Raw genomic sequence first — 25,128 nt, 5'->3', positions numbered from 1 at the left:
TCTTCAAGGAGGCGCAAGGCTCGGTTTCGGGCTCGGTTCGTTGCATAGTTTCGGGAATAGCGTGGAAAATGGATACTGTCAATTGGTTTATGACCACGCCCCGACCCAGCGAGGCAGTGCGGAGAAAGCTTATCGCCGAGATTTTAGGCCCCCGTCATATCATCATTGGAAATGGCTATTCCCAGGATAACACTTGTAGAAATGCCCACAATGCTTCAAGAAGCTAGATACCAGACTTGGGCCCCCAGCATAAATATCTCTTGAATTCCCACGGATTTTGACTTTAATCTATTCAGTTCATCGAGGGTTCATATCCAAACAGAAAAGCACCCTGACATCAATCCATCTCTTCTATATCAATCAAGATCTCATACATCACCATGGGACTTATTAAAACTGGTCTCACCTTGGCTGGTGGCTACGGGCTTATCAAAGCCGCCTCCAAGTGAGTTGCTTGCCATACAACCCATGCGCGATCACATTCTAACACTATTTAACAGGGCCGCAAACGACTATCACGATGGCAAAGCCAAGCGCCACAGCCAAAATCAACCCCAGTCTTATCCTCACCAGCAATATCACCCAGGCCAGGAACAACAAATGGGGTACACGTACCCGAACCAGATGAACAATACCTTCTCTCAGCCACAATCTCGCGCCGTCGAGCACCAAATGAAACATGGAGAGCCAACCCCACCCCCATACCACCAAGTATCGAACTTCGAAATGCCCCACCAGACACAACATGGGTCGGCTCAGGAATACTATTCAGGAAAATCGAAGTAGAGAGAATGCGGGGGAGTGTCTGGAATTTGCCGGGACATTTTGCTTTTGAAATTTAGGTCATTGGCATTAGCGCCGCATAGTTATAGTGTGACCATTCGGAATCTAGTTCGCTGTTCAAGAATTAACCCCACCTGTTGGCTACCTACAAGAACATTTAAGTATGCATCTCGGCCTTCAACCGCCGTTCGGGCAATTCGGGATTGCGTATTCGCGATTATCTGATATCTCTGCTCTCACTTACGAAAGCGTTAGAATTTCAATGTCTTTTCCAGTCTCTGGGTGTCACATTGGTTGTTTTTGGTGGCGCGGGGCCGGATACAGCCCCGCGTCGCAGTACAAAAATAGAAAATCCGCAACGGTTACCGTATGGAGAAAACGTGGGGATCTGTCGATCGAAAATATAGGAGTGACCAATTAGAGTTCGAGGGTGGCAGTGTGAGACGTCTTGGCCCAAACATCGCCCGGTTCAGCGGGCGCCACTTGGACGACTCGGCCAATCTCCACCGAAGAAGCAGCAGGCCACCGCTTTATTCTTTCGTGAAGATCACGAACTGGGTCTAAGCCTCGAAACAGCGCCCCACTCGACTGGAAAACGAGTACGCCGACACACATGGCAGTCTTTATAATGGAACAGGGCCCGGAGAAAGTCGATTCCAACCTCATTCTGCAATTCAAGGTTCTTTCATTGGTATCATTTGTCGCGTCACATTCCAGCACGGCCGCTCTTCGAATCGTGCTTTGACTGGAACTGCCTGAGGGATCATGGGATCTTGCAATAAACTGTCATCGACAACGATGCAAATGCGACTGGGGGATCTACGACAACAATCAGTAAGCAAGTGGCAGCTGTCAAGTATGGACTTGTGGCATCGGTCCGCGAGTGCGTTGTCCGACTCCAAGAATCGATGTCATCAGACCACGATGGAGGCGTGGAAACGGTCAGCCGATACATGGGTCCAATCCAAGACCCGGTGCCGTCGGTCAACTGCAAACATATTGAATCGATCAGCAAGTAAATTACATGAGACGTCCGAGCGATTTTACCGACATTCACTTCCGCCAGAGAGGATGTGCGATGAAAACAAGGAGGAAGTGACACCTGAACTGGACGAAACTACGGCATCAACATCACCAACACAATATTCACAACACTCTCCTTCACCAAAGTCACCTCAACACTCCCAATCACCCCGATCACTGCCCCAGACAGAGACAGACTCGGTGGAACCGAAGCACGCGTCGATCAACATTCCAGAGACCACTCAGAAGACACCGGAGAAGCAACTCCTACAGCTGCTCAATCAGACGGATCAAGTGGTGTACAAAGCAAGTCAAGCCAGGCGACTGAGAAACTCCCAAGCCGAGTCCCTCGGCGAGATCGAACACAGCTGGATTAGCTCCACCATTTCCGATGCAGACAACGCAGCAAGGGATTTGACCAAGCTGTTGGAGCCATATCGACTCGACATGGTGAGGCACAAGGGCAAGATGAAAGGGGCAAACCGCAAGCGCTGGTCCCTCGAAGACTCTCAGCTTGCTCGAGAAAGGCTATCCGGGTTGACTCTGTTCCAGAGCAGGTTGGACAGGGCGGTCGACCATCTAAAAGGAGTTATAAGTCACCCAGAATCTCCACAAGCAATTGATAGCGATATTGTTTCCGAGCTTCCAACCGAGACTCGGGAGAACACACCACCCTACGTTGAATTGCCCTGTGAGCCGTCATCTTTCGAGTCCCAGTCTGCAACGATCATTGCGGAGCTTTCTGAGAACACTCCCATCAACTTCGGTTCTCCAACTCCACTGCCGAAAATCATTGTCACCCAGCCTCCGGATGAGATAATGCTCGAGCATACCGAAAGCCCCGATGAAGGGCAGGCGAATCATGAAAGCCACGAAATGGATGAAGCGCTTTATTGGGACCAAACACGAAACAGCATTCAGATACAGCAATCCGAGTCTTTTTCAAATATTATCGCCAAGATGGAGCTCACGAGGGTGGAATGATGCGAGGTGTGATTTGGATGCTTTCACTCCATTATGACACATTGGACTAGCAAGAATCTTCACGGCGCATATGATTTACGTTACTCTATGAAAATGAATTCACACAAAATGAAAAATTAAATCTTGAAATCGCCACCTTGTCTGGCAAACGATCACGATCCAAACAACCATCATGCTATGGGTCGAGCCAAGAAGAATGTTTTAAATTCTCAGACGACGGTATCTGAGTAATCATTATGCTGTTGAACCATAAACAGCCATCAGCATAAGCGCTTGGCTGATGAAAACCAAATTTTCGGTCGCAAATTCACTGCCTCACTGCCCATTCAGCCCCAGATTCTGCAATGAATACTTCAGCCGGATTCCGCTATTTAAGCTTATCTCTTGTAACATGTATCAACACCCCTTGGTTTTGCTCTGGGGAATTGTTTTCATCGCAGATGGGATATCTTCATGAATTTCACTAAATCTATTTACAAGGCGCCTATAACCGTCTAGGGTCATTGGGGCCTTTGCCCGTATACTATGTACACTCTTGTATACAAGTGGTTAGACAGGTCTTTCAATTCACGTCGAGCTCCTGCCAGCAGGGCTTCGATTTCAACACGTTCCCACCGAAGCATACGGGTGAAGAGCGCGTACGTGTATGTTGGCATCGCTTCGAGCATGTTGAGCTGGTGGTATTTCCCGAGCTCTTTGAGCTTGGGGTCTTTTGGCCAGGGGCTTTGAGGAAGCTATGTCTTGGTTAGTATTTCCTAGGTTCGTCAATACAACTTCACATACCTTATACACCACTTCTGTAACGTTGATAAATCCGGCTTTCTCCATCATGCCTTTCCATAACGGTGCGACGTCCATGTCCTTCCCAAACATCTTTGATGATGCGTAGATGTGCTCTATGCACTCGAGCATACATGTTGCTTTGAGATGGGTACCGTCGTCTGATCTGGTGTTGGGTTCCATCGTAACCATCTCAAACCACCCATTTGGATTGAGATTTTCAAAGGCTTGTATGAAGAGTTGTTCGTGGTTCCGAATGGCCCCTGCTAGCTCACGGCCGTGGATGTAGTCGAATGGCTTGCTATATGACCAAGGTTGTTCAAAGTCATCGACTTCAAATCGACAATTAGGCGGTACCCTGTGCAAATCAGCATCTCGCGCCACGAAGGGTTTCTACGGAGTCGTACCATGACGGTTGGATGGGACTCAAGTCGATCCCTACCATGTGGAACCAACGTTAGTGGTGGCCTAAGGTGGCGAGAACGCAACATTCTTACCAATAACTTCTGTTTCAGGATATTCGCTTTAGCCCCAGTTAGTGATGCGGCTTTTCGAGACTTGGAAGGAGATCTTACTCCGCAAAATCAATTGCCCATATACCTGTTCCTGTCCCAAGGTCTAGCACTCGACCTGGGCTTTTGATGGGTGCTAGATGGAGTTCTCCTTTGAGAAGCATTAAATAAATGTGATGGCTCTATTCTTGTTAATCTTCCTTAGGTTCACGTTCTTGAGTCAGGTAGGCACTAACCAGATCGAGACGATCTTGTTCCTGTTCATCGTTCGGCTGGGTGGAGATCAGATTAGGTGATCGACAACTCATCGACCGGGATCGCATACCAGAAGATATTCGCCCTCGTGATATGAATGGTATCTGCGACCGTTCTGGGAAGGTAAACAAGCGTTCAGGACCGGGGCATGCCGAAGCGGTGTGTACCTCATATCTGATGCATTATTAACGATGGTTCGCAAAATAGACAAAGATTAAGCAAAGACCTTGTCGGCTACACATACTGGTAATTCAAGGCACCCGAAGTGATGCTCGTCGTGTAAGTAGCGTGGTCCACACTTATAGCAAGGTCAGCATCGTACACACCATCACCTAAGCCACGAGACTTACGATCCGGGGTAAGCTGAATCGTTATCCGATACCTATATACTATCAGTCGAAGATCTGGAGATCAATTTTCCGAAGGACTAACATCGGGCTCGATGGTAGCCGAGCTATGTGCCATATTGTGAAGCATCCCCGATCCTCCAAAAGGCTCTAGATAGAGGTCGGGTGAGATCCGAGGCAAATGGGAAAGGGGGAGACTAGAGGGAGGGAGAAAAGTGAAATGGCTAATAGCCACACCGACTGGAGCCTTATGACCCCTCCGGCTTCACAACAGGTTGCTAGTGACCCGGACTGTCGGGCCGCGCGCTATTCAGCGATTATTGCACTCTCCCGGGTGGGTACGAGAAGACGTCCCGACAGTCTGGATACACCCTCTCGCGAAGGCCTTCGCGAGCTTCGGGTAGCAGCAGGGTACGTAAAAACGCTGTATCACAAACTCTTCGACCCGTCGCAGCGGTCCACCATGGCCGTTGATTGGACACTAAGTGGCCCCTTTGCGGTCTTGCGGATCTGCCCCGGCGGACGGACTAATCAGTTCGGCGAATTGAATACATTAGCGGTCAACTCCTTTCTACCCTTTCCTCCGGTCACCACAGCACTTGCTTCAGCGCTAAGCTCCTTTGATCAGATCATGGACAGAGCCTCTTCAATCGAGAAGCGATGGCCATGTCTGGGGCTCCGACGACAGGGTGGAACCATTTTGGTCGGAAATGAGGGGGCGTGCCCGACGAGAGACACTCGGGCTTCTTTGAGACGGTGTGCCCTAGTCACCTAATTTCTATGCAGAGCTGAACCCGACAGACTGGGTGGTGGTCGCCACTAAAGCGGAGATGAATAGCGCTCAGGTTCCGATCACCCCAAAGATAGTCGAGGGCTCATTCGCAGCCGCCGGAGTTGACACTCGTGGCTCAGTATGCCGCGGAAACACGCTATTCCTCCCCCAGAACACATGTGGTTGTGAGATGACCGCCTTGCACTAGTTTATGTCCTTCGTACAGGAATCTGACTGCTCGTGTCTGACGGCCCGTGAATAGTCACGTGATTATTTATTGCATACCGAGTCCGGTCACTTGTGAGCGGTCCCTGTTCGTCAAGCTACTGCTGAGATGGTTCGTCAAGATATTGATCTGGGCGAGACTTGCAAGTATGTTTCACCATTTGGAACGCCGTTTAATGCTGTTGGGGCGGGAACGGGAACGCATGCAACGATCGTCTCTTTCTGTTTCGGGCCTAGGTTTCTTGTATAATCTCCGTGGCCCACCAAGCCCGTAAGATGACGAGACTAGCCTGGGCCTGGAAAGTCTCTGGAATGATCTAGTCTCTACTTAAGTTTCCCCGGCAGTTTCAAGACCAAGTAACCGTAGGACTGATAGGGGCATTTCACTGTCAAAGTGAAGGCCTTGGAGCTTTGCTAACCTAACGCGACGGAGAATGCTGAAGACCCCACTTTTTGAAGATGAATTACAGTACTTGAAGATGAGGAATGTACCTTAGGGTAGCTTCGATCTTGTCAAGACCTATACCTGGTTCAAAGGCTTCTCACACATCCCCGGTCGGTAGCAAGGATGGTTTCGATATTTCATATAGTTGCATTGTTTCTGTCAATGGCCAGTATCTAACAAAGAATACCTTGTATTCTTGCTCAAGGACTCTACTTTGCCTAGGTAGTTTACCTGTTGCTTTTCGTGACTGGCCGGGGAATTAATTCGATGCCTGAGGCCTAAGGCCTAATTGGAGCCTCGGCAGGTGAAAGTTGATGTCATTCCTCCAACTGTCATGACCTTCAACTTCCCAGTTTACTCCACTCCAATCTTTCCAATTGTGACCGCTCATGCTCTTCAGCTGATCTCTTCTGGCGTCCGCAATTCTACTCCCCGAACAAATACATAACCGATTGCAGCAACCCTGTACGACTCCGGTCTCTCAGGCCCACAACAATGTCCGCGCCCGCCCGACCTGCTCCCTCACCGGTCGTTCTCCTGGTATACCCAGTGACTTTGCTACTGGGGTCTCTGTTCTCAGTCATTTCGCCTGTCGCTCGCGCGACCAGGAGCTCTTCGTCCGAACCGTCCGCACCTTTAGCTCCCTCCCTCGCTGCCGACCTTCATCTCTCCGAGAGCCCAGTCAACTACTTTGCGCGAAAGAATAACATCTTCAACCTCTACTTCGTGAAGATCGGCTGGTTATGGTTGACCGTCGCTTTCGCATCCTTAATCATTTTCCAACCAGCATACAACCTCTCCTCCGCTTCGCAAGCACAACAGGAAACACGCTTCCGCCGTTCCCTTCAAGCCTTCCTTCGCTGGTGCCTTGCCACGAGCGTGTGGTATTTGATGACGCAATGGTTTTTTGGCCCGGCCATTATTGATCGCAGCTTTGTGGTCACGGGCGGGAAATGTGAGCAGGCCTTGAACAAGGTTGCAAATGCGGGCTCGGGAAGCTCCTCTGTTCAGCCTGAGACGCTGTTTACGGCTGCTGCCTGCAAAGCTGCGGGCGGTGCGTGGCAGGGAGGACACGATATCAGTGGGCATGTGTTCATGCTGGTCCTGGCTACGGCACTGCTGGCTTTCGAGGCGGTCGGTGCTGGTGCCGTCGCTTCGTCTCTCAGCACCGCGCGCGAGGGCGAGGGTCGTGAGCGCAAGGCAAGTGACCCTAATGCATCGTCACCCGGCGACCAGGATGCCGCTTCTGGAATGGGGAGGACGTGGTCGATGCGCTTGGTCTGGGGTGTGGTGGTTTTGGGCTGGTGGATGCTCTTTATGACAGCTATCTGGTTCCACACCTGGTTAGAAAAGGTATTTTGACTTCCCGGACCTTCTGCAATTTGTGCGGTCTCGTTTTAATGCTCGGTGGCTAACTTTTTTTGCTCCCTCAGTGGTCTGGTTTGGCCGTTGCTTTGGGCACGGTATACGTCATTTACATTCTCCCCAGAAGACTTCCCCCGTGGAAAGATATCGTTGGCATCCCGGGAGTATAGACAAGCATGCATGAGTCTCCTCTCTCCCTGTGAATATATTCGATGATAGATTGCATCGCTTCGACACTTGCTAGTACTTTGTACGATGATTTTGCATACACAAGACATTATGGCAGCACTACCTCCATTACGATCCGTATGATAGACCCTGTAAAAAACAGACTATATGTTCTCGGATCATCTTTGCGCCATAGGTTCAGGCTCCGGGCCCAAGTATCCCGCGCAGAAAGCTGCAAATCATCGTCAGTATCCAGACGGCAAGAAGAGATAAACTCAGATGGCAATCGGAACCAACTTACCACCTGGAATCAACGCGGATGAATACATCACACGCGTAATGGGTCGCATGTCCTCTGGCGTCAGGTCTTCGGAAATGGAAAGTTCCAAGTATGGGTCCCACGCCGCGATAATAGAATCAGCCCAATTTTTGAGATCAACTGCTAGCTCCTTCTCCGTGGTCTGTACCGCCTGACATTGAAGACCCAGCGAGGTGCCGAATTCGCGGAAGGCCAAGCGGAACTTGATATTTCGGCTGAGATATTGATCTATCTCGAAAAGATTGTCTGTCACGGATGTTAGCATCGTAGTTCCTACTAATCCGAGAAGCACAGGCCGTGCATCTCGGGTCAGAAAACTGACATATGTGCTCAAAGCATCTCGTCGCAAGGTTCGAAGCCCAAGTTTCCCGGTCGGAAAACCAATGCGCCGTCCACAACGTCATGCCCAGATCCAGCGGGTCACTCGAAACGAAATGCTCTCCCTTCCGATCCATGACCCGTCTGTAATCTCCTATCTCTTCGGTCAATACTTCCCCGTCACCCGCCTCCAGAGCAGTTGCTTGAAGTAGCCGGAACACGACAAAGCCATCGATCGGATCCAAGTTGCCCTCAGATGTAACCAGCGGAGCGGATAGGTCTGTAGCCATCTTCCAGATCATTCGCGGCCGTGCTGCAGAACGATCAACAAAGAACTTGGGATGAATGGCACGTGCAAGCTCGACGGCCTGGCGATTGTAGTCCATGTCGCCCGATGCCATTGCCATACGGTTCAGTGCAAACATCCATATGGTCAAGTAATGATGGTATTGGCCGTCGCAGTCTGGTCCATGCGCGTCGGTTTTTCCGATTCGTAATCCTCCTCCAAGGGGATGGCTGTCCGTTGCCCCTGGTAGTCGTGAACGACCGTCTCTTGTGCGACCCAATACGTCGTGGACGGTTTCAATGAGTCGGCGGGCTAGTGAGAGGTATCGTGTATCCTCACAGCCTCCACCTGCGATTGTATATTCTTTGTGCATTGTCAATAGATTGACCACCCCGAACGCGTCTGTCCATAGATATCGGCCGCGGTGGCCGCCGGATCGCTGTGGCGGGGACCAGGTCTCCGGGTCTCTGATGTTCCAGAATCTGCCGTAGACTGATTCCATCGCCTGCTGGAAGCGGTCCACCTTTGGTGATGGACTACTAATTGGAAGGGCCATCTTCGCGAGATTTGTCGCGTGGAAAGTAGAGGTGTTGGTCAGACGAAGAGATCGTGGGACATGAAAGTGTGGCAAAGCCCACAGGAGATACTTCATCGAACTTTCCAAGCCACATTCCAGACCATTCCTACCATTCCTTGCCGTGTATTACGATTGATTTTGGTCTGAACGTTAGAATTTGGCGGGTTTGCGTGAGATCATGATGACTGGTCAGTTACTCGGGTGTGACCTCATGTTCAACTTGCCGGAATATCCAAACGGTAAATTAGCGATAGAACCGGCCATCGAGGTGAGATGCTGGATCAATATTTCAATCGATGTTAAGAAAGTATCTCATGACTTATATTCGAGCCAGCTCTCGACGACTAGCAACATCCATGGCAGACCTCCAGGAGCTGTTCAATACCGCTATAGAGCCGCTCCCGTCTATTGACGACAAGAGCTTCGCATCTCACTTCGATAGTTTCGCTGGAAAGCAAGTCGTCCTTCTCGGTGACGGAAGTCATGGCACATCTGAATTTTACCGCGCACGTGCCGAGATCACCAAACGATTCATTGAGTATCACGGCTACACGATGGTAGCCGTGGAGGCCGATTGGCCAGATGCAGAAGCCGTCGATCGCTATGTGCGCATGAGACCAGGCCCTAGAGCCAACATTGGAGGTGTAGCACGTGGACAGGAAAGACATGAACCCTTCAAACGATTTCCGACTTGGATGTGGCGCAACCGCGAGATGCAGGATCTAGTGGAGTGGATGCGCGAATGGAACAAGGATAAGCCTGAGGAAAGACGAGCGGGCTTCTATGGCTTGGATCTTTACAGCATGGGTTCATCAATGAGAGCAGTCATCGAGTATCTTGACCGAGTGGACCCTGCAGCAGGCAAAGAAGCTCGGAAACTATACGGATGTCTGAATCCGTGGGCAGAGGATCCGGCGGCTTATGGCCTTGCACATATACAAGGAATGCGGGACTGTGAAGCTCAAGTCATACAGATTCTGCGAGACCTTCTCAACAATCGGCTGGAATATATGCAGAATGACATTTTTGATGGCGAGGAATTCCTGAGTAGCAAGCAGAACGCCTTTCTCGTGCGCGACGCGGAGGAATATTACAAAGCGATGTACTGGAGCTCCGCCAGCTCGTGGTCATTGCGTGATACACACATGTTCGAAACATTGGCGCGTCTGCTAGAACATCGTCCGCCACCTGTACACAAGGCGGTTGTGTGGGCGCACAACTCGCACGTTGGAGATGCTCGCTTCACTAGCATGGGTTCCCATCGCAATGAAGTTAACATCGGACAGCTCTGTCGAGAACGCCTGGGTCCTGGCAATGTTTCAATCCTTGGGTGCTGTACTCATACAGGCACTGTTGCGGCAGCACACGAGTGGGACGAGGACATGGAAGTCATGAAAGTTCGACCTTCAAGAAATGATAGCTGGGAAAGACTCGCCCATGACACAGGGGTCGAAAGCTTTTTCCTTGATCTCCGACGTGATCGTCTTGATCCCGCACTGCGTGATGCTCTTTTAAAGGAGAACCGTCTTGAGCGCTTTATTGGAGTGATCTACAGGCCTGAGACTGAAAAGGTCTCCCATTACTCTCAGGCGTTCCTTCATAAACAGTTTGATGGCTTCATCTTCTTCGACCGAACCGAGGCTGTGAACTCCCTGGAGACTATCCAGCCTGCAACCGCACTTGGGAAAGAAGAAACATATCCCTTTGGGCTTTAAATCGGGACCTGGGGGTGACGGGTTTAGACATCCACCCGCCCGTTGCCTATACTAGCCCTGGGTAGGCAGATTTATATACTTCGATTAGTAAATCCGGCAGACCTTTGTGTTGGTGACATGTATCAGTGCGGAGAGTCTTATTAAGTAACCTAGTGTGGGTGGAGATGTTTGCCATTTAGCCGTAAAGATGCTTACAGTTATCGAAGGCGGCATCTAGCGCAAGAATGCTATAATTCTTATTTTCGTTTCTCAATCTAATTGCTTGCACTGTTGATCGTCAGCTTCTGAGAACGCATTTCTTATGACAAAATACAAAGGCCTGCTATTTTGTTGACATGTTGGATCAAAAGATCTCTTTGTATTATGGAGCTTTCTAACGAGCCACAAATACTGCATAGGATGTCAAGCAATTCAAGACGTCTTCAAAATACCAAACGCTCACCAGTCATTGTTCTGCTTGGCAAAATGGGATATACCCCCCCCAGGTGGCTGGGTTACCGGAGGCTATCGTCCACTTAACTACCGAATATATCCTTGTTTGCCTCGGTCCACTCCTCCAAGCTTGAGGCCCGTCCGGCGTATTTTTGAAGGTTAGCGGCCGCCTTCTTGTACGTCTCTCCTTGAAACGGGTCAGGCCCATCCTCGCCTCTGACCTTCGCTCCCATATTCTTGACCAGTGTCTGTGCCACAAACTCCGGTACACCATTATTCACCATGTTTTTCACACCCTCTTTCTCATCCAACTCCGTGACCTTGATATCCTTGCCAAGCACCTTGCCAAATATGCCAACGGCATCTCTCTGGGACACTAGCTTTGGTCCACAAAGAGGGATGGCGTTGCGCTCTTCGGCGCCTTCGCTCGCCTGTATTCCTTTAACAAGCAGCATTCCGGCCACCTTGCCAATATCTTCAGGCGAGATCCAGTCGAATTGGGTATCCGGATAAGCAATTTTCACCTCCCCGTCGCGAACCATGCCCGTCCACCACTGCACGTTGGTGGCAAAATATGCTGGCCGAAGTGCAATATAGCCATCGCTGCCAAAGACTTCGTCAAGGCTAATCTCGACCTGCGCGTGGGCATACGGTATGAAATCTTTCGGTTGGATCTTCCTGATATCACCCTGCACAGCCATGCTGCTCAGGAAGATAACCAACTCAATACCCGAGGCCTTCAGTGTTTCGATAGTTTGTTTCATGTGGTCAGCCGAGCCCTGCGCAAGATATATGAAGGCGCGTTTGGCTCCAGACGTGCGGACAGCAGCCTCGATAGTTTCGGGCTTGGTGAGATCCGCCTGTACCCTTTCAAAGCCCCCTGCCTTCTCTTGTTCTAATGTGAGACCTGGAATGGGCTTTTGAGGATCACGCAAGGCAAGAGCCACCTTTGCACCGAGCTGCTGCGCAGTGCGGGCAGCAGCAGAGCCGACGTGGCCCGTGGGGCCGAAGATGATAGCATTGATGGACGCCATGGCAAAAGGTTGTTAGGTTGTGCAGATCTTAATGGAGATCGCGCATTTCTCTCGAGAGCTTCGTAGGTAGACATTCGAGTCGACGCTTTTATACTTGTGCTGCGTTCTCAGTCAGACGGGAGTCGCGGGGGCCGATGTCGGTACTCGGACTTCTACATCTCCGAGCTCTCACAATAATGTAAGAGATTCACAACCTGCTGAGCCATGTTATTGGTCAAAATATAGCGGTGTTGGAACCCAGAAAGCGAACCTTATTTGCATTTACCGAAATGCGCACAGCCAGCCCTTTTTAGCGGTCAGCTTAGAAATCAGAGTCGGTCACTGAGATCCCGAGCGGTGCTCCGAGGCGTCACAAAGACTCTCTGCATATGCTCGTCGAAGCTAATGACTTGCAATTTTAATTAGGCACGTCATTTGCCACTTTGTTTTAATGGATATAAATGCAACCAGACAAATATTTTATGAACGTACAATCCTGCGTTGAGACTTCCCGTTTAGGAAAGCTATTATGCCCCATCCAATTGTACTCTGCGGCCGACTCGAGAGAATTGGCTCTATTATGATCAAAGAGTTGGAACCTGAATATGAAGGTATGTTACATTGTCAGAAGCTTTATGATTCCAAGGCTGGCATCGTCCTTGTATCTCACAGGATGATTAGTGATACATTTCGTCATGAGCGTTGAGGAAGGTGTACGCGACCTCCCTCTTATCCTATCTGGCTCCACTCCAGTCAATGGGAGAAGTTATCTAGGCTCAAAGAGATACTCTCGGTTCGCCAAGGCTGTCGTTTTGGGTGGGGGGTATGATGACGAAGCTATCACTCGACTCCGCGAAGCAGTTGCCATCTCGCCAGGAACAATAAAGGTACCTTGGCTAAAAGCGGATCCCAACAAGACAAAGGCAGGCCCGAATCCGGGGACAGACGAGTATCGCAGGTCGGCAGCAGCTCGAGTGAAACATTCACTTGGATCTTTACTTGAGACAGAAGACCCCGACCTAACAGACGATGAGATATTTTTCTGGTAGTAGTGACGATTTAACTGCAGTGATCATATTATCAAATATTGTTATTTGACTGCTATTAAACCCTCACAATATACACTCTGAAAAAAAAACACACTCCACGCGGTGGCCTTTCCCCTCGCTCTGTCCCTCCTCCCTCCTCCGTTTCTTTGCCATCAATGATACAATATACTGTATTTAAGAAAAGCCAGAGAGCTAGAGTAAGCAGAGCAGAGCAGCCTAGTTCGGAGGCATGTGCCACTGGTCGCCAACTCTGAAGCCCTCGGGAAAGGGGTCTGTCGAATCAAGAACCACTTGCTTGAAACTGGTGATCCAAGCTCTACCTTTCACCGCGGGTAGGACAGCGGGATAGTTGCCAACTTCGGTTATTCCACGGATTCGACTGACAAATTCAGTGCCAATGATGCTTCTGTGCTTGAAGATCTCTCCCTCTTTGATTTCACCTCGGGCATGCATCACCGCCAGTCGGGCACATGTTCCTGTGCCGCAAGGGCTACGATCAAATCGCCCAGGAGAGACAACCACTGCATTACTTGCGGCCATGCAGCCGTCTTCGATTTGCAAAGGCTCGGTAAATTCTATCACACTGAATCCCTTGATGCCGGGGTTCTCGGGGTGAATGGGAGTATAAGCCATCTCCACCGCCCGTTTGATTCGCTCTCCAATCTCGACTAGTTGACGAGAATGCTCATTGCTGACTGCCAACCCGAACGAAGCCGCCTCGACTAGAACATACATCATTCCGCCATATGCTATGTCGACCGAGACTTCACCGAGTCCGGGGACCATAACTTTAAAATCGAGCTGAAGGACAAAAGCAGGGACATTGCTAAACTCCACGCTCTTGCACTTTCCTGCTTCGCACTCGGCAGTCACGGAGACTAGGCCGGCAGCAGTATCCAAAGTCACCTCGGTGATGGGCTCTTTCATTGGGATCATTCCAGTTTCCAATAATACAGTGGTGGTACAGATTGTGTTTGATCCTGACATGGGTGCATACTCCTCGCTTTCCATGATCAAGAAGCCGGCATCCGCGCGGGGGTCACAGGGCGGCAGAATAAGATTGGTGTTCATCGAAGCGCGGCCTCGGGGCTTATTCAGCAGTAATTGGCGGATGTGATCTTTTTTTGTCGAAATGTGAATGAGCTTGTCGTACATCGTATTGCCTGGAACGTCTAGAACTCCCCCGGTAATGACATCGCCTACCTCGCCTTCGGAATGGCACCCGACAACGGTGATTGAGCGCGAGAAAGGCATAATCGAGTCAACAAGCGTTGCGAATCAACAGTTATTCTAAGAAGAAGCAACTCAAGCCCAAAGGGGACTGAATTGGAGTTATGCGGCGGATGTGGAATGTGTATTTTTCTCGTGTTCCTGCGCTTCGACTTCTTTATAAGTGATTCTGTGATGCTCTTCGGCAAATTTTCCCAACGTCAGTTTGGCAAGTGTCTCCGAGCTGTTTGCTTTTTCAGATTGCTTTGAAATGATTGGTTCTTTTATGGCGCTCTAGGCGCTTAATGCAGCCTTCGTAGGGCGAAAGGTCATCCCCCACAATCAAATCTAGATGATGCCCATTCATCTTCTGAATCATAGTAAGCTTGGGGGAACTGATCCGCACCAATCCCTGCGTCCTAGTTTCGGACGTTTCGCGATAGAAACGATTTGCTTTGGATTGGCCGGAGACATCGTCCAATGTCCTCGATCAGGTGAGGAGGGCGACAGCTAGGTCACATGTATAAGTCTTTTTTCCTTTTCCTTTGACTCGCAGATCTCTAGCCACACAGGCCATCGGATTTCAACCCAGTTTTATCTAAACCGGAGCCATGCATGCCGATCACGTGGTCGGAGTCGCTCTGGGAGGGGCGAACAGCGTAAACAGGAGAACGGCTAGCTTCCCGATTAATCGACCTCGAACTGCAGTGCACGCACCGCGATGTCAATCTGCATCACCCGACATTGTATTAGAGCTGTTTCAATGTGAAACACACCATTTAATTGACGCACCGTTCGTCAGGGGGGTCGAGATCCAACTGAGGAACACGCTGCACCATATGCACGCCCATATGCACGCCCAAAAGCGCGATAATTGAATTCATTAGAAGTTCGTCATTGAGAGCAGCTGGCAGAGTTGTATGGGGAACTGGGTTATGGCTGTCCTACAAGCAGGTCAATCGATTCGCAGTATCTTTCTCTATATATGAAAGTTATCTCCCAAAGTAGAAGCAATACAAGCGAGCGAACAGACATCGATCTCATCAATTTCTATAGTCGTGAAAGTACATCATACTGAACAATGAAGATTATCATCATCCCATAATAGTCTCAAGGTTCCGATCAATCATTGTATCCAGCCAGTACTGGCCCATCCCACAGTCTGCCCGATCCCAAGTCCCATGCACAATCTTTGCTACACGTTGCAATCGTAGCTTCGGAAGAATCAAACTGAGCTCTGACAACCACAAGCTAATCTTCCGTCTAGCCTGTGCAATCTCAATATCCAGAGTATTAAGGCAAGAAATCGCATTCGCAGCGGGGCCGAGCAAAGATTGATTGGAAAATACAAGATCGCTAGAAATGCAAGCCAGAAGAACGGGGTGCATACACCTGGTTCCTGATGTTGAGGGGAGTTGGTCCAGGAGTGACACAACATGTAGTGCTAGGATGCGACGGGCTTCTTCAACGGATGGGACTAGAGAGTTCTCTCTCCTCGGGAACAGGAGTAGGAATAATGCCGGGACCTCAATCCCGGGTCTCTCATTTAGGCGGAACCGCTCTTCTAGGATATCCGGAAAGACGTGGTAGATTTGCAGGAGAGCGGCACACCGATAGGCCTCCGCCAGAGTTATGAAATGAGCAGGAGGCGTGTCTGTATCTCCGGTGTCAACGGGCCCACAGAAAGATGAGAGACCAGTGAACAGAATCTCGTCTTCGAGATGCCCAGCATCCTTTTGTAGGTCAAGCTCCTCAACCAAGGAATCAAAGTCGAAAAGTGTGAGATCGATGTCATTCCCACGCGTTCGAGATGAGATCCGCGCGGCTCGGATTACTCGTGCAGTCTGGGAAAATATGCTCAGTGCTTTGGATAGCGGCCCGGTCCATGGGTGAGGGAGAGCCTGGCCATCTACCAGATAGACAGATGTCTCCGAGTCGGGTCTCTCCAGGACGCTCTCTCCATTCAGAAGCAAGGAGTCCTCTGCCACAAAGGCAGCTAACATGTTCCAATACATAAGACACTGCTGGAACAATGGATATTGCTTGGCAAGCGTTGATTCGGGATTCTGGCACACACTTTGCTGTTGTCCGAGATAGTCTTTGGCCTCTTTCAGATATTCCAGCCCCAAATCAGCCGCGTTGTGCCAAGATGTCGTGCATCCGATCATGAGGAGAGCCAAGAAGAACTCGTCATCTTGATTGTCCCGGTGTAGCATTCCTACTCTCGGGTTGTTCCTAAGACACGCAATTGCCTGGTGCTGCGTTTGGATTCCGATCGCTCTCATCCCAGGGAAGTCGTTGGCTAGCGATGCCGCGGCCATGCTTTGAATCGCATAGTAAATAGCCGCATTCCGGCTCCATAGGCGACTGACTATAATCCTGAAAGGGTTTAGTGGCGAATCAAACGATGACCATGACTTGCAGACGTAGTCAAAATAATATTGTACTAAGATGGCCGGCGTGTGGATGAGAAAGGACGGTATTGGGAGGTTTGCCAGGCGACGGTGCAGTATTGCCAGACTGTCTGATTGGGAACCATCTTTCACAATTGATGTTTCATTTGATCCAGTCTGGTTCTTTTCCCAGATATTCACCGAGGCATCGAAGCCCGGTAATTGGTTGAATAATGTTGAGTTGGCCTCATCCCAGAGGTCTTGCAGCTCCTGTGCATGCTCAACCTGATCTTCTTCCCGTACTTGGATATCAGGCTGCGGCTTTACAAAAGAAATGGTCTCCTTTTCTGGTGAAGCCTCTTCCTCGCTTTCGTGGAAAACGTATCGCCACTGGAGCGGCTTTTTCTGATACCCAGGGCATTCAAAACCCTTTCTCACGCATTCTTGACAACTGGGTCTTGTCTCATCACATCTACGCTTGGAACGAGTCAGTAAAAAATGACATAGGTGGGGTATTAGCAGCAACAGCTGTATATGGTTCACCTCAACTTACTCTCCGCTGCTTGCACCTTTGGCAGCCGCCTTTGGATTTCGGCTTGCAACGATTCGGGTTCTTCTGCCGCTTTTGTACCCCTATCGCCTTAGTTTGAATGGACGACATTGCGAGGGACGAAAGAGGCAATTAAACTCGATTCTGGAAAGGGAGACGCAATGACGGACTGTTTCCAGCCTTATCTTTACCTCATAGATCTCAGGTGATCGGCTCGGCTTTCCTTCCCGTTTACCCCGCACATCTTTCGGGTCGATAGGATCTCTAGCCGGGTGCTTCCTGGCCACAAATAGCTATGATTGTGATTCAAATCCACGGAAGCCACGGAGTAGCAGATACGCCACTGGAGATTTATCACCTGATTCGCTCCGCAGACCTGGTCTCGTGGCATCATCTTGACGCGGTTCTGCGGCGGGCTCCCTATCAGTTTCGGCCGATCAACCCGCCCCGCTTAGTATTGACTCGCCAAATAAAACGAGGACATGAGAACATGGAGTACAGTAATATTCGAAGTTAATTTTACCACAACAATGTTTCGCATCAATCCACAAACCCTGACTCAAATCATGCTAATCCAAAAGAGGAATGGTGGTCGATCCCGATCCCCAGTGTGTTCCGTTCCCCAGGCCCCTCTGTATTTTACAAGAAACTGCCATACATGTGTTACAACTCTGCCGCTTCCGTTCGCTGTCCTCAAACAGAAAGATAGGATTAAAAGCAGAAAGAACCCTGAATTGGCCAATGTTCTTCAAGTATACATTATACTAAACCGACCATCCCTAAGCCTAAATTCACTATTCACGGATGTCATCTTGGTTTCGAACTATGTTGTTCAGGGACTCTTCGGAGAGTTGTCCTAATATTTGCAATGAGCCAGATCCCGAGGTGATCCGTCGCGCCGAGATCAAATCTTTGAGCGTCGTCACAATGATTTGTTTGCTCTTATCACCTGTAGATACATCCTCAAAATAGTTCATTCGACCCTCGGTGGTTTCTTCGGATACCCGATTGAAGAAATTCAAAGACTCTTTAATGTTTTGGGCCTCTTCCGTGATATCACTTTGTTCGCTGGTCTGTTCATTTCCTGGTAACAATCCACGGTGTTGTGCGAACCAAGGATGGCTTCCGTGTGCGCGACGATATTGAAGCAGTCGCAGTCTCGAACTGACGATTTCTTTTTCGGCGGAACTCAAGGCTTCAGCGATAATCAACCAAGGCATGTTGTATTCTGGAGGTGATGCTTCTCGTTCGGATATGGCTGAACCTTGAGTCATTTTTTGCAAAGAGGTGGACCTTGTCTCCTCTATGTATGCAGAAAATTGCGCGCAAATCTCCAGGCCGTGCTGTGTGCTTTCTAGTTCTTCCTTCATTTTCTGAACTTCGATAAGATCAAATCCCACATCGACTTCATTTGCGGAGGACAATGATTTCACTCTGTCCTCGATGGACTGCAAATGCAGCCTGAGGTCGGATTTGGTATTTTCAATTAGTTCCTTGTATTCGTGCATGACACTCTTTGTCGCTCTGGTCAGATGGCTGGGAGAAGTCAGAAAGATCTCGCAAAGAAATGAGGTGAACGTACACATTCGAATAAGCAAGGGCGATCGTGATTGTAGATTTGTAGCCGCAAAGCATGTTTTGAAAGCCAGTAACGTCTTCGCCCATGTAGCGCAATTTAGCCCAATCACGGATGCTGAAATGATCGTCGGTTGAGCGTTCAGAACACTTCATAATCAGTGTATTGAAATCGTTGCATGCTTTGCAACATCGATCAAGAGGTCGTTCAATTATCCCGGTGTTCAGAAACGGGGAGGTATTGATCGACTCCTGGAGAATTTTCAGCACCTCCTCAAGATCTTGGAGAGCTTCTCGAAGGTCCCGAATAGCCTTTTCCCGGTTGCGAAGACTTTGAACAGTGCTGAACAAGGTGCGACTCGATTCGAGGGCAAAGGCCAACAAGCCAGCGACGCCCGAGCTGATACCAATAACCTCGGCCATTTGGAAAGGAAAATGCTTGTATTGTTCAATACGATGAGCAGACAGTGATTAATATGTAGGTGAGCCAGAGGTGAGCCAGCGCGAAGAGTGAGAGGAACGAAAAAAGGGTGTATGCGTAGGCATTCGCGCGCGGCCCTAAATGCTTTCCACGGCAGGCGCGTATTGCGGACCGATCATTGGTGTGTATTGTGGACCGATCATCTGCAACCGACGTCCGTGCGACTTTTTGTGACGTGGTTTACGTGTATCACCTCTGCCGCGCATCACGTATCCAACCAAGCAGGTGCGAAGGAAGATCGACGAAGTAATGAGACCTAGAATTATGCGCCGCGAGTTTCACTCGCTTGGAGACCGCCGCACACCTACTATCCAGGATACCATTTGCACGGCAGGAAAGCGCCTCGGACGCGCGCGCGAACAGCAGGCGCTTTGATGCCCGTCTCAAATTAGTACTACTCAGCAGGAAGGGCGCGTACAAGAGGCCAATTACAACGACCGTCAAGGAAGTTCTCTTGAATTTTATGGCGACACCCTGAGGCTTAGTCATTGCACATGGACGGGGTCAGCCAAACAGCTAGCCGCCGGCCCCCACCCCCACCAACCTTGTGGCATTCATCTTCGGGATAGCGGCCAGTGGAGCAGCCCATCGCTTGCAACCTGGCCTTGTTGGCGATTCCCATTGCGCCGTCGAGCCGTTAAAAGGTGGCTTTGGCCGACTATAAAGGCCTCTTTCACCCATCAATCTCCCACTCGTATACGGGTGATCAAAGTCATGGCCGAACCAATAGGCCTGGCCTCCGGGTTGCTAGCGCTAGCCACCTTCGCCTTCCAGTGCAGCATCTCGTTGCACGAAACGGTCAATAGTTTTCGTTCCCATCCGAAACGCGTACGTGATCTTCTTGAAGAAGTTGAAGCCCTGAGTGCTGTGCTTGGTCCACTTGCCGAGTTTGTCAAGGCAAGCACTGATATTGACCTATCGGCGCTGGATCTCCCTCTTCTACGCTGTGGTAGCGCCTGCAAGGAGTTCCAACAGGAGATCCTTAAATGCTCGTCGCGGTCAGACCAAAACCGGACGAATTTTCGGGACTGGGCCAGGCTGAAGTACATGGGTGACGACATAGATGGTTTTCGAAGATTGCTGGCTGGGTATAAAGCAACAATCAACATTGCTCTCACCGATGCAAACCTGTAAGTGCCAATATCTTTGCTAGATCCTGACGTGACTCTGGGCTTTCCATTTGTTCAAATTCATGGTGGCTGACGCTAAGCAGTCGCCAAACCTCTGTCAACTCTGAAAGCCTAGAAGATTATAAGCGGCTTATCCAGGACGCCAAAGATGATCTTGAAGCTCGTTTAGAAGTTCTAGATGGCAAATTGGAGTGCATCGTTGAGAAAAGCGTGGCGCAATCCGGACCGGACGCAGCGGAACTACAATCCATGAGAGATGAGCGCTTGAGTACAGAAAAATGTTTACAGATCTGTGCCCAGCTATCCGATCATATTGACCAGATTCAGTTGATATCGGACCGGGGTGATGCCTCCCATGGCTCAGATGGTCTAAACACTTCGCCCGAAAGCGTCACCAACGAAGGCTTGCAAGAATGCAAAAACAGCTTAGCGCTGACAGCTCGTAAGCTAGAGAAACATATGCAGGACGTCATGAAACGGCTGCTCTCGCAATCAAAGACAACAATTTCCTCTGAAAAAGACGAAGAAGATTTGGCAAGGCTACAGGATGAGTGGAATACTGCACGACAATGCTTGGATATCTGCTCCAGGGCGGATAATCATCTGAAAGAGAATGTCAGTGTGATCGAAAACTATGGTACCGGTGATGCCTTGCAATTTATGGTATCCACAAATGGTAAGATCCTGCACGGCAAAAACCGAGCTCTTGGTTGGAGATCGAGACAAGTGGGAGGCTACGTGAGCGATGCCTCCGTCCAGCAGCTGTCGAGAGACATTGCAACCATCAACATGAGCCACCTTAGAGGGATGGAACCTCCTTCGACAGACCATAGCAATGTGGATCAGCGTGATGAAGTGGAGGGCGAAATGACGGCAGAATTCAAACAACGGTACGGACAAGGTTTCAAACTGAGATCGATGAGTTTCCCGGAAGGATCTGCTCCTTCTCCGACAACGAGTCGCTGAGCGAGTGGAACAGGAGAACCTAGGAAATAACTTTGTCCCCTGTGGGGATTAGGGCTTGTCTAGTTGGGTTGTTACACTTGTGTTTTTCCTTGGTTTGTCTGTGATTTTGGTAGTGGGACCGGAGGTTTACAATGGCAGTATCTATATTGGTGAGCTTTCCTTGATACATAGATATCCCAACTTTGTATGCTGCAAATAATGCCAGAATAAGATATACTATGTAATCAGCACGGCCTTCGTCAAGTGATGGGGCTCAAGGTGGCGTGGGTAGCAACAACTTGGACTTGGGCGTGAGATGATCTGCATCTTAGCTATGACATCTCTGCTGGAAGAAAGCATAAAAGTCTCTTTAAAGGGTCTGCCAAAAGGTTCCTGGCTGTGGACCGTTCATAACAAGGCGTATTACAGTAGAATTCGAAAAACACATTACTCCCCAGCCACTACCCGAAACTATGCTAATCCGTAATAAGTTAAAGCGTAAATAATCCTTTTCTAAAATAGATCCTTATCCTTTTTTACCCCAGGACGACCGCTTTACGTATAATATCGTACTTTACACGACACTCCTTTACCCTCCTACCTCAAGACCCCTTGGCATCCACCCTTATGCATCATCACTAGATCGACAGTGGCTAGAGTCTTGGGTACATGATAGCAACGAGACTATCCACTTCCGGCAAAGCTACACTCTGTTTGTGATAAGATACAAAATGAGTGACACACCACAACTCAAATACCTAGCGCAGCTAAGTGCAGTAACCAAGCGTTTAACAATGCCAACAAGAACTTGATACAAGTTAGAAGCAATCATAGCCCCCTACCCCGCCAAAATTCTGGCTGAATGTCTACACCCAACACTCTTATGTTGGGGCCAACAAACTCAGTCCTGACGGTGTGCTCCGGGCAAAAGTTCGCCCGGACCGACTTCATACAAGACACCTTTTGATTTCTCTCCATTAGCCCCTTTCTTTTTTATAGTATCATAGCACCAGACACTTGCTCTTTGAAAATGGCTGTTGGCGGCTGTTTTTGCGGAAAGGTTCGGGTCCAATATAGTGGCCAGCCTATAACATCGGTTAGTGTATGTCCGAGATACGGATTGTTTTCAACTTAACATTATCCTTTCTTTCAATAGGCACTTTGCCACTGTTTCGACTGTCGCAAACTTACCGGCGCACTGAATACGTATAATTTTGTCGTCAAAAGTGCCGACCTGAAAATCACTGGAAGTCCCAAAGAAGTGGCAAAAACATCGGACAGTGGAAATTATATTAAGAACTACTTCTGTTCAGATTGTGGTGTGTACTATAAAACTGAGTTTGATAAGGCATTAACTGACGATACCCGTAGGAACGCCGCTCTATGGGCTGAAAATGAAGTCTAACGGAACTCCTGACGAGACAATAATCCTCCGGGCAGGAATACTGGATGATATCGGAATTCTGAATGAACACAAGCCTAAGGTGGAGATATACACTGATGGACGCGTCAGTTGGATCAGTCCCGCCGAAGGGGCTAATCAATTTATTGGCATGCTATCAGTCCCATAATCTAGTGTCCAAGTATATAGTGATAAAGCGAGGCTACATGCGCCTTAGATAGCCATAGTGAGAGCAGACTTATGTTCCAAAACTCATCTAGTGAATAGACCGCCTATTTGTGCGACCGAATATGTAGCGAGAAAACGTATGGCAGTAATATACAGAGGATGTTAAGCACCACTGCCTATTGCAATGACACTTAGATAGCTTTGTTGGTTCCGTAATCATTCCGAGGCTTTCACCTTGAGCAACGAAGACAAAAGCACCCTTTTTTTTGATAACATAGTGGCTTTTTAGAGCAGCAAAGGACAGACCTTATGTTAGGTTTCCTGATATCTCGGTGGATCCGCAGCCAGACAGGTACCAGGCTGGCTGAAGGATACTCGTTGGTCGATGAGCTCAAATGGGGTTTTAGTTGACTCTTCTTCGATTCCTAATGTCGAAACCAGTATTATTCGGCGGGTATGTTGAGACATTTTCGTTTGGTCGCTTGTATTATCGCACGACGTAAGTGGAAAACTAGCATGAAGCCCGTTGCTTTCCTCTGCGTTCAGCTCGAAGCCGCGCGCTCGAGCGCAACACCCACACACAGTGGTGCAATGGCCAACGCTGAGAACTCTGTCTGGTCTCGTCGGCCGACGGAGACAGCATCCGCAGTCATGACCACAGCACCCACCCCGTCCGGCACAGTCCTCGCGAAGAGCACTGTAGATACCATTTTGGGTGTGAGCGCCAGAGTTCAAACCCTCTCGTAAAGGTATCCGGGGGCAACTTGTTCCTATGCTCCCACCATAGCCTCTCCTGGAGCCAATATAGTCTGTTCAGAAATTTCAGACCTTTGCCTAGCACCCTAATCCGGTCGTGTAACTTTAGCTGTCTTGCTTGATCGCATAAGCCCTTAGCTTTTTTTTCGTGGGCTTTCAGGAACATTTCCGCGATGGCTATCTCATACTGAGCGACTTCGCATAGATGTCTCTCGATGGAGAGAAGGCTGCCCCATTTACTTAACATATCTGGATTTCGGCATCTTGAACGGTATCGATGCCGCTGGAGCCTGCTTATCGAAGTCGTCTTTTATAGGGCGTTTTCCTCTTGCGTGTTTTTGCCGCAAGTGAACTCATTTTGAATAAGATAAGGAGGTTAGGGGTAGTGAAATAGAGGGGAAATGTCACTCGGTTTTGTTTTGGGTGCCGGAACCTGCGGGTTTTGTATCTATTAGGCAAAATACACGTCATCTAGAATTGGCGCACAATAGAGTCCGAGGACTGGCTCTGCCGTACATGCGATGCTTTTCCCGCGTTTTATCATTCGATATTAAGAAGCCGAGTCCTTATCCTCGATGAAAAATGTATAGACTCGACTTTGATTAAAGGTGCATCAATAGGTTTGAAATCGAGAGAACAATCTCTTCGTGCTTTCTAAAACTCGATCTTTGACACTTTTTAATATAGGGATTCAGTGGATCATCATCAGAATCGAGGGTGACGTGGTCGTAAATGTCATGAGGACATGCTTGCCGGGCTCTTTGGATTTTGCACCGCCAGGTTGGCGGCTTGGGAAGTAATGACCAACGTTTGACAGATTCATGTGCTGGTGGGTAAAGAAAAATGATCTGATAAAGGGTCTCAAATTCACAAGCTCTTTAATACAGGAAAGCGAGATATACGAAATAATCCACGCGCCCATGGCAGAGTGAAGCTTTTTAGGGGCCGTGTTTCCATAACCGTTCTTCAAGGAATTATTCCCAAATCTGACAGTTCTGATCCATTTTGGTGTGGCGCTGTTGTTGACCAGTATATCTGAATGGTAGGTATCAATAACACCATTGAATGACAACCTGATCTTGCCATTAACAGAGGTCGGCCCCAGTGTTGGCTTGCCTCCAGTTATATTCGCCCGCAGGTAAGAATTTCCG

The 25,128-nt window shown here is 49.3% G+C and overlaps 13 protein-coding genes across 13 annotated transcripts; 7 read left to right on the top strand and 6 right to left on the bottom strand.

Annotated features, from left to right (window-relative positions):
* Nucleotides 1–380: 380 nt before the first annotated feature.
* On the top strand, nucleotides 381–786 carry N7498_001156 (uncharacterized protein; the record flags this gene model as incomplete). Its single annotated transcript, XM_058448219.1, has 2 exons — nucleotides 381–445; nucleotides 501–786. The coding sequence occupies 2 exons, from the start codon at nucleotides 381–383 to the stop codon at nucleotides 784–786; spliced, it is 351 nt and encodes a 116-aa protein (XP_058313630.1).
* A 921-nt stretch (nucleotides 787–1,707) lies between these two features.
* On the top strand, nucleotides 1,708–2,790 carry N7498_001155 (uncharacterized protein; the record flags this gene model as incomplete). Its single annotated transcript, XM_058448218.1, has 1 exon — nucleotides 1,708–2,790. The coding sequence occupies one exon, from the start codon at nucleotides 1,708–1,710 to the stop codon at nucleotides 2,788–2,790; it is 1,083 nt and encodes a 360-aa protein (XP_058313629.1).
* A 500-nt stretch (nucleotides 2,791–3,290) lies between these two features.
* On the bottom strand, nucleotides 3,291–4,802 carry N7498_001154 (class I SAM-dependent methyltransferase; the record flags this gene model as incomplete). Its single annotated transcript, XM_058448217.1, has 11 exons — nucleotides 3,291–3,524; nucleotides 3,574–3,928; nucleotides 3,978–4,008; nucleotides 4,068–4,093; nucleotides 4,146–4,264; nucleotides 4,319–4,354; nucleotides 4,408–4,452; nucleotides 4,505–4,511; nucleotides 4,582–4,635; nucleotides 4,688–4,719; nucleotides 4,770–4,802. The coding sequence occupies 11 exons, from the start codon at nucleotides 4,800–4,802 to the stop codon at nucleotides 3,291–3,293; spliced, it is 972 nt and encodes a 323-aa protein (XP_058313628.1).
* A 63-nt stretch (nucleotides 4,803–4,865) lies between these two features.
* Nucleotides 4,866–5,459, top strand: N7498_001153 (uncharacterized protein; the record flags this gene model as incomplete). Its single annotated transcript, XM_058448216.1, has 1 exon — nucleotides 4,866–5,459. The coding sequence occupies one exon, from the start codon at nucleotides 4,866–4,868 to the stop codon at nucleotides 5,457–5,459; it is 594 nt and encodes a 197-aa protein (XP_058313627.1).
* A 1,162-nt stretch (nucleotides 5,460–6,621) lies between these two features.
* Nucleotides 6,622–7,661, top strand: N7498_001152 (putative inositol phospholipid biosynthesis protein Scs3; the record flags this gene model as incomplete). The annotated part of the gene is made up of 2 exons (XM_058448215.1): nucleotides 6,622–7,479; nucleotides 7,560–7,661. The coding sequence occupies 2 exons, from the start codon at nucleotides 6,622–6,624 to the stop codon at nucleotides 7,659–7,661; spliced, it is 960 nt and encodes a 319-aa protein (XP_058313626.1).
* Nucleotides 7,662–7,838: 177 nt separating this feature from the next.
* N7498_001151 (uncharacterized protein) lies at nucleotides 7,839–9,138 on the bottom strand (the record flags this gene model as incomplete). Its single annotated transcript, XM_058448214.1, has 3 exons — nucleotides 7,839–7,891; nucleotides 7,961–8,224; nucleotides 8,301–9,138. The coding sequence occupies 3 exons, from the start codon at nucleotides 9,136–9,138 to the stop codon at nucleotides 7,839–7,841; spliced, it is 1,155 nt and encodes a 384-aa protein (XP_058313625.1).
* A 377-nt stretch (nucleotides 9,139–9,515) lies between these two features.
* N7498_001150 (putative erythromycin esterase) lies at nucleotides 9,516–10,874 on the top strand (the record flags this gene model as incomplete). The annotated part of the gene is made up of 1 exon (XM_058448213.1): nucleotides 9,516–10,874. The coding sequence occupies one exon, from the start codon at nucleotides 9,516–9,518 to the stop codon at nucleotides 10,872–10,874; it is 1,359 nt and encodes a 452-aa protein (XP_058313624.1).
* A 515-nt stretch (nucleotides 10,875–11,389) lies between these two features.
* Nucleotides 11,390–12,340, bottom strand: N7498_001149 (SDR family oxidoreductase; the record flags this gene model as incomplete). Its single annotated transcript, XM_058448212.1, has 1 exon — nucleotides 11,390–12,340. The coding sequence occupies one exon, from the start codon at nucleotides 12,338–12,340 to the stop codon at nucleotides 11,390–11,392; it is 951 nt and encodes a 316-aa protein (XP_058313623.1).
* Nucleotides 12,341–13,584: 1,244 nt separating this feature from the next.
* Nucleotides 13,585–14,622, bottom strand: N7498_001148 (proline racemase family protein; the record flags this gene model as incomplete). The annotated part of the gene is made up of 1 exon (XM_058448211.1): nucleotides 13,585–14,622. One exon carries the CDS (start codon nucleotides 14,620–14,622, stop codon nucleotides 13,585–13,587), a length of 1,038 nt encoding a protein of 345 aa, XP_058313622.1.
* A 1,049-nt stretch (nucleotides 14,623–15,671) lies between these two features.
* Nucleotides 15,672–17,631, bottom strand: N7498_001147 (uncharacterized protein; the record flags this gene model as incomplete). The annotated part of the gene is made up of 2 exons (XM_058448210.1): nucleotides 15,672–17,447; nucleotides 17,524–17,631. The coding sequence occupies 2 exons, from the start codon at nucleotides 17,629–17,631 to the stop codon at nucleotides 15,672–15,674; spliced, it is 1,884 nt and encodes a 627-aa protein (XP_058313621.1).
* Nucleotides 17,632–18,314: 683 nt separating this feature from the next.
* On the bottom strand, nucleotides 18,315–19,518 carry N7498_001146 (uncharacterized protein; the record flags this gene model as incomplete). The annotated part of the gene is made up of 2 exons (XM_058448209.1): nucleotides 18,315–19,056; nucleotides 19,103–19,518. The coding sequence occupies 2 exons, from the start codon at nucleotides 19,516–19,518 to the stop codon at nucleotides 18,315–18,317; spliced, it is 1,158 nt and encodes a 385-aa protein (XP_058313620.1).
* Nucleotides 19,519–20,290: 772 nt separating this feature from the next.
* On the top strand, nucleotides 20,291–21,672 carry N7498_001145 (uncharacterized protein; the record flags this gene model as incomplete). The annotated part of the gene is made up of 2 exons (XM_058448208.1): nucleotides 20,291–20,706; nucleotides 20,790–21,672. The coding sequence occupies 2 exons, from the start codon at nucleotides 20,291–20,293 to the stop codon at nucleotides 21,670–21,672; spliced, it is 1,299 nt and encodes a 432-aa protein (XP_058313619.1).
* A 1,977-nt stretch (nucleotides 21,673–23,649) lies between these two features.
* Nucleotides 23,650–23,968, top strand: N7498_001144 (uncharacterized protein; the record flags this gene model as incomplete). The annotated part of the gene is made up of 2 exons (XM_058448207.1): nucleotides 23,650–23,675; nucleotides 23,737–23,968. The coding sequence occupies 2 exons, from the start codon at nucleotides 23,650–23,652 to the stop codon at nucleotides 23,966–23,968; spliced, it is 258 nt and encodes an 85-aa protein (XP_058313618.1).
* Between the last annotated feature and the right edge of the window lie 1,160 nt (nucleotides 23,969–25,128).

This window comes from Penicillium cinerascens (assembly GCF_028974065.1).
Source record: "Penicillium cinerascens strain IBT 15544 chromosome Unknown contig_16_segment0_segment0, whole genome shotgun sequence".
Lineage (NCBI taxonomy): Eukaryota > Fungi > Ascomycota > Eurotiomycetes > Eurotiales > Aspergillaceae > Penicillium > Penicillium cinerascens.
Note: the sequence above shows the minus strand (reverse complement) of the source record. Positions and strands in the feature narration are given on the sequence as shown.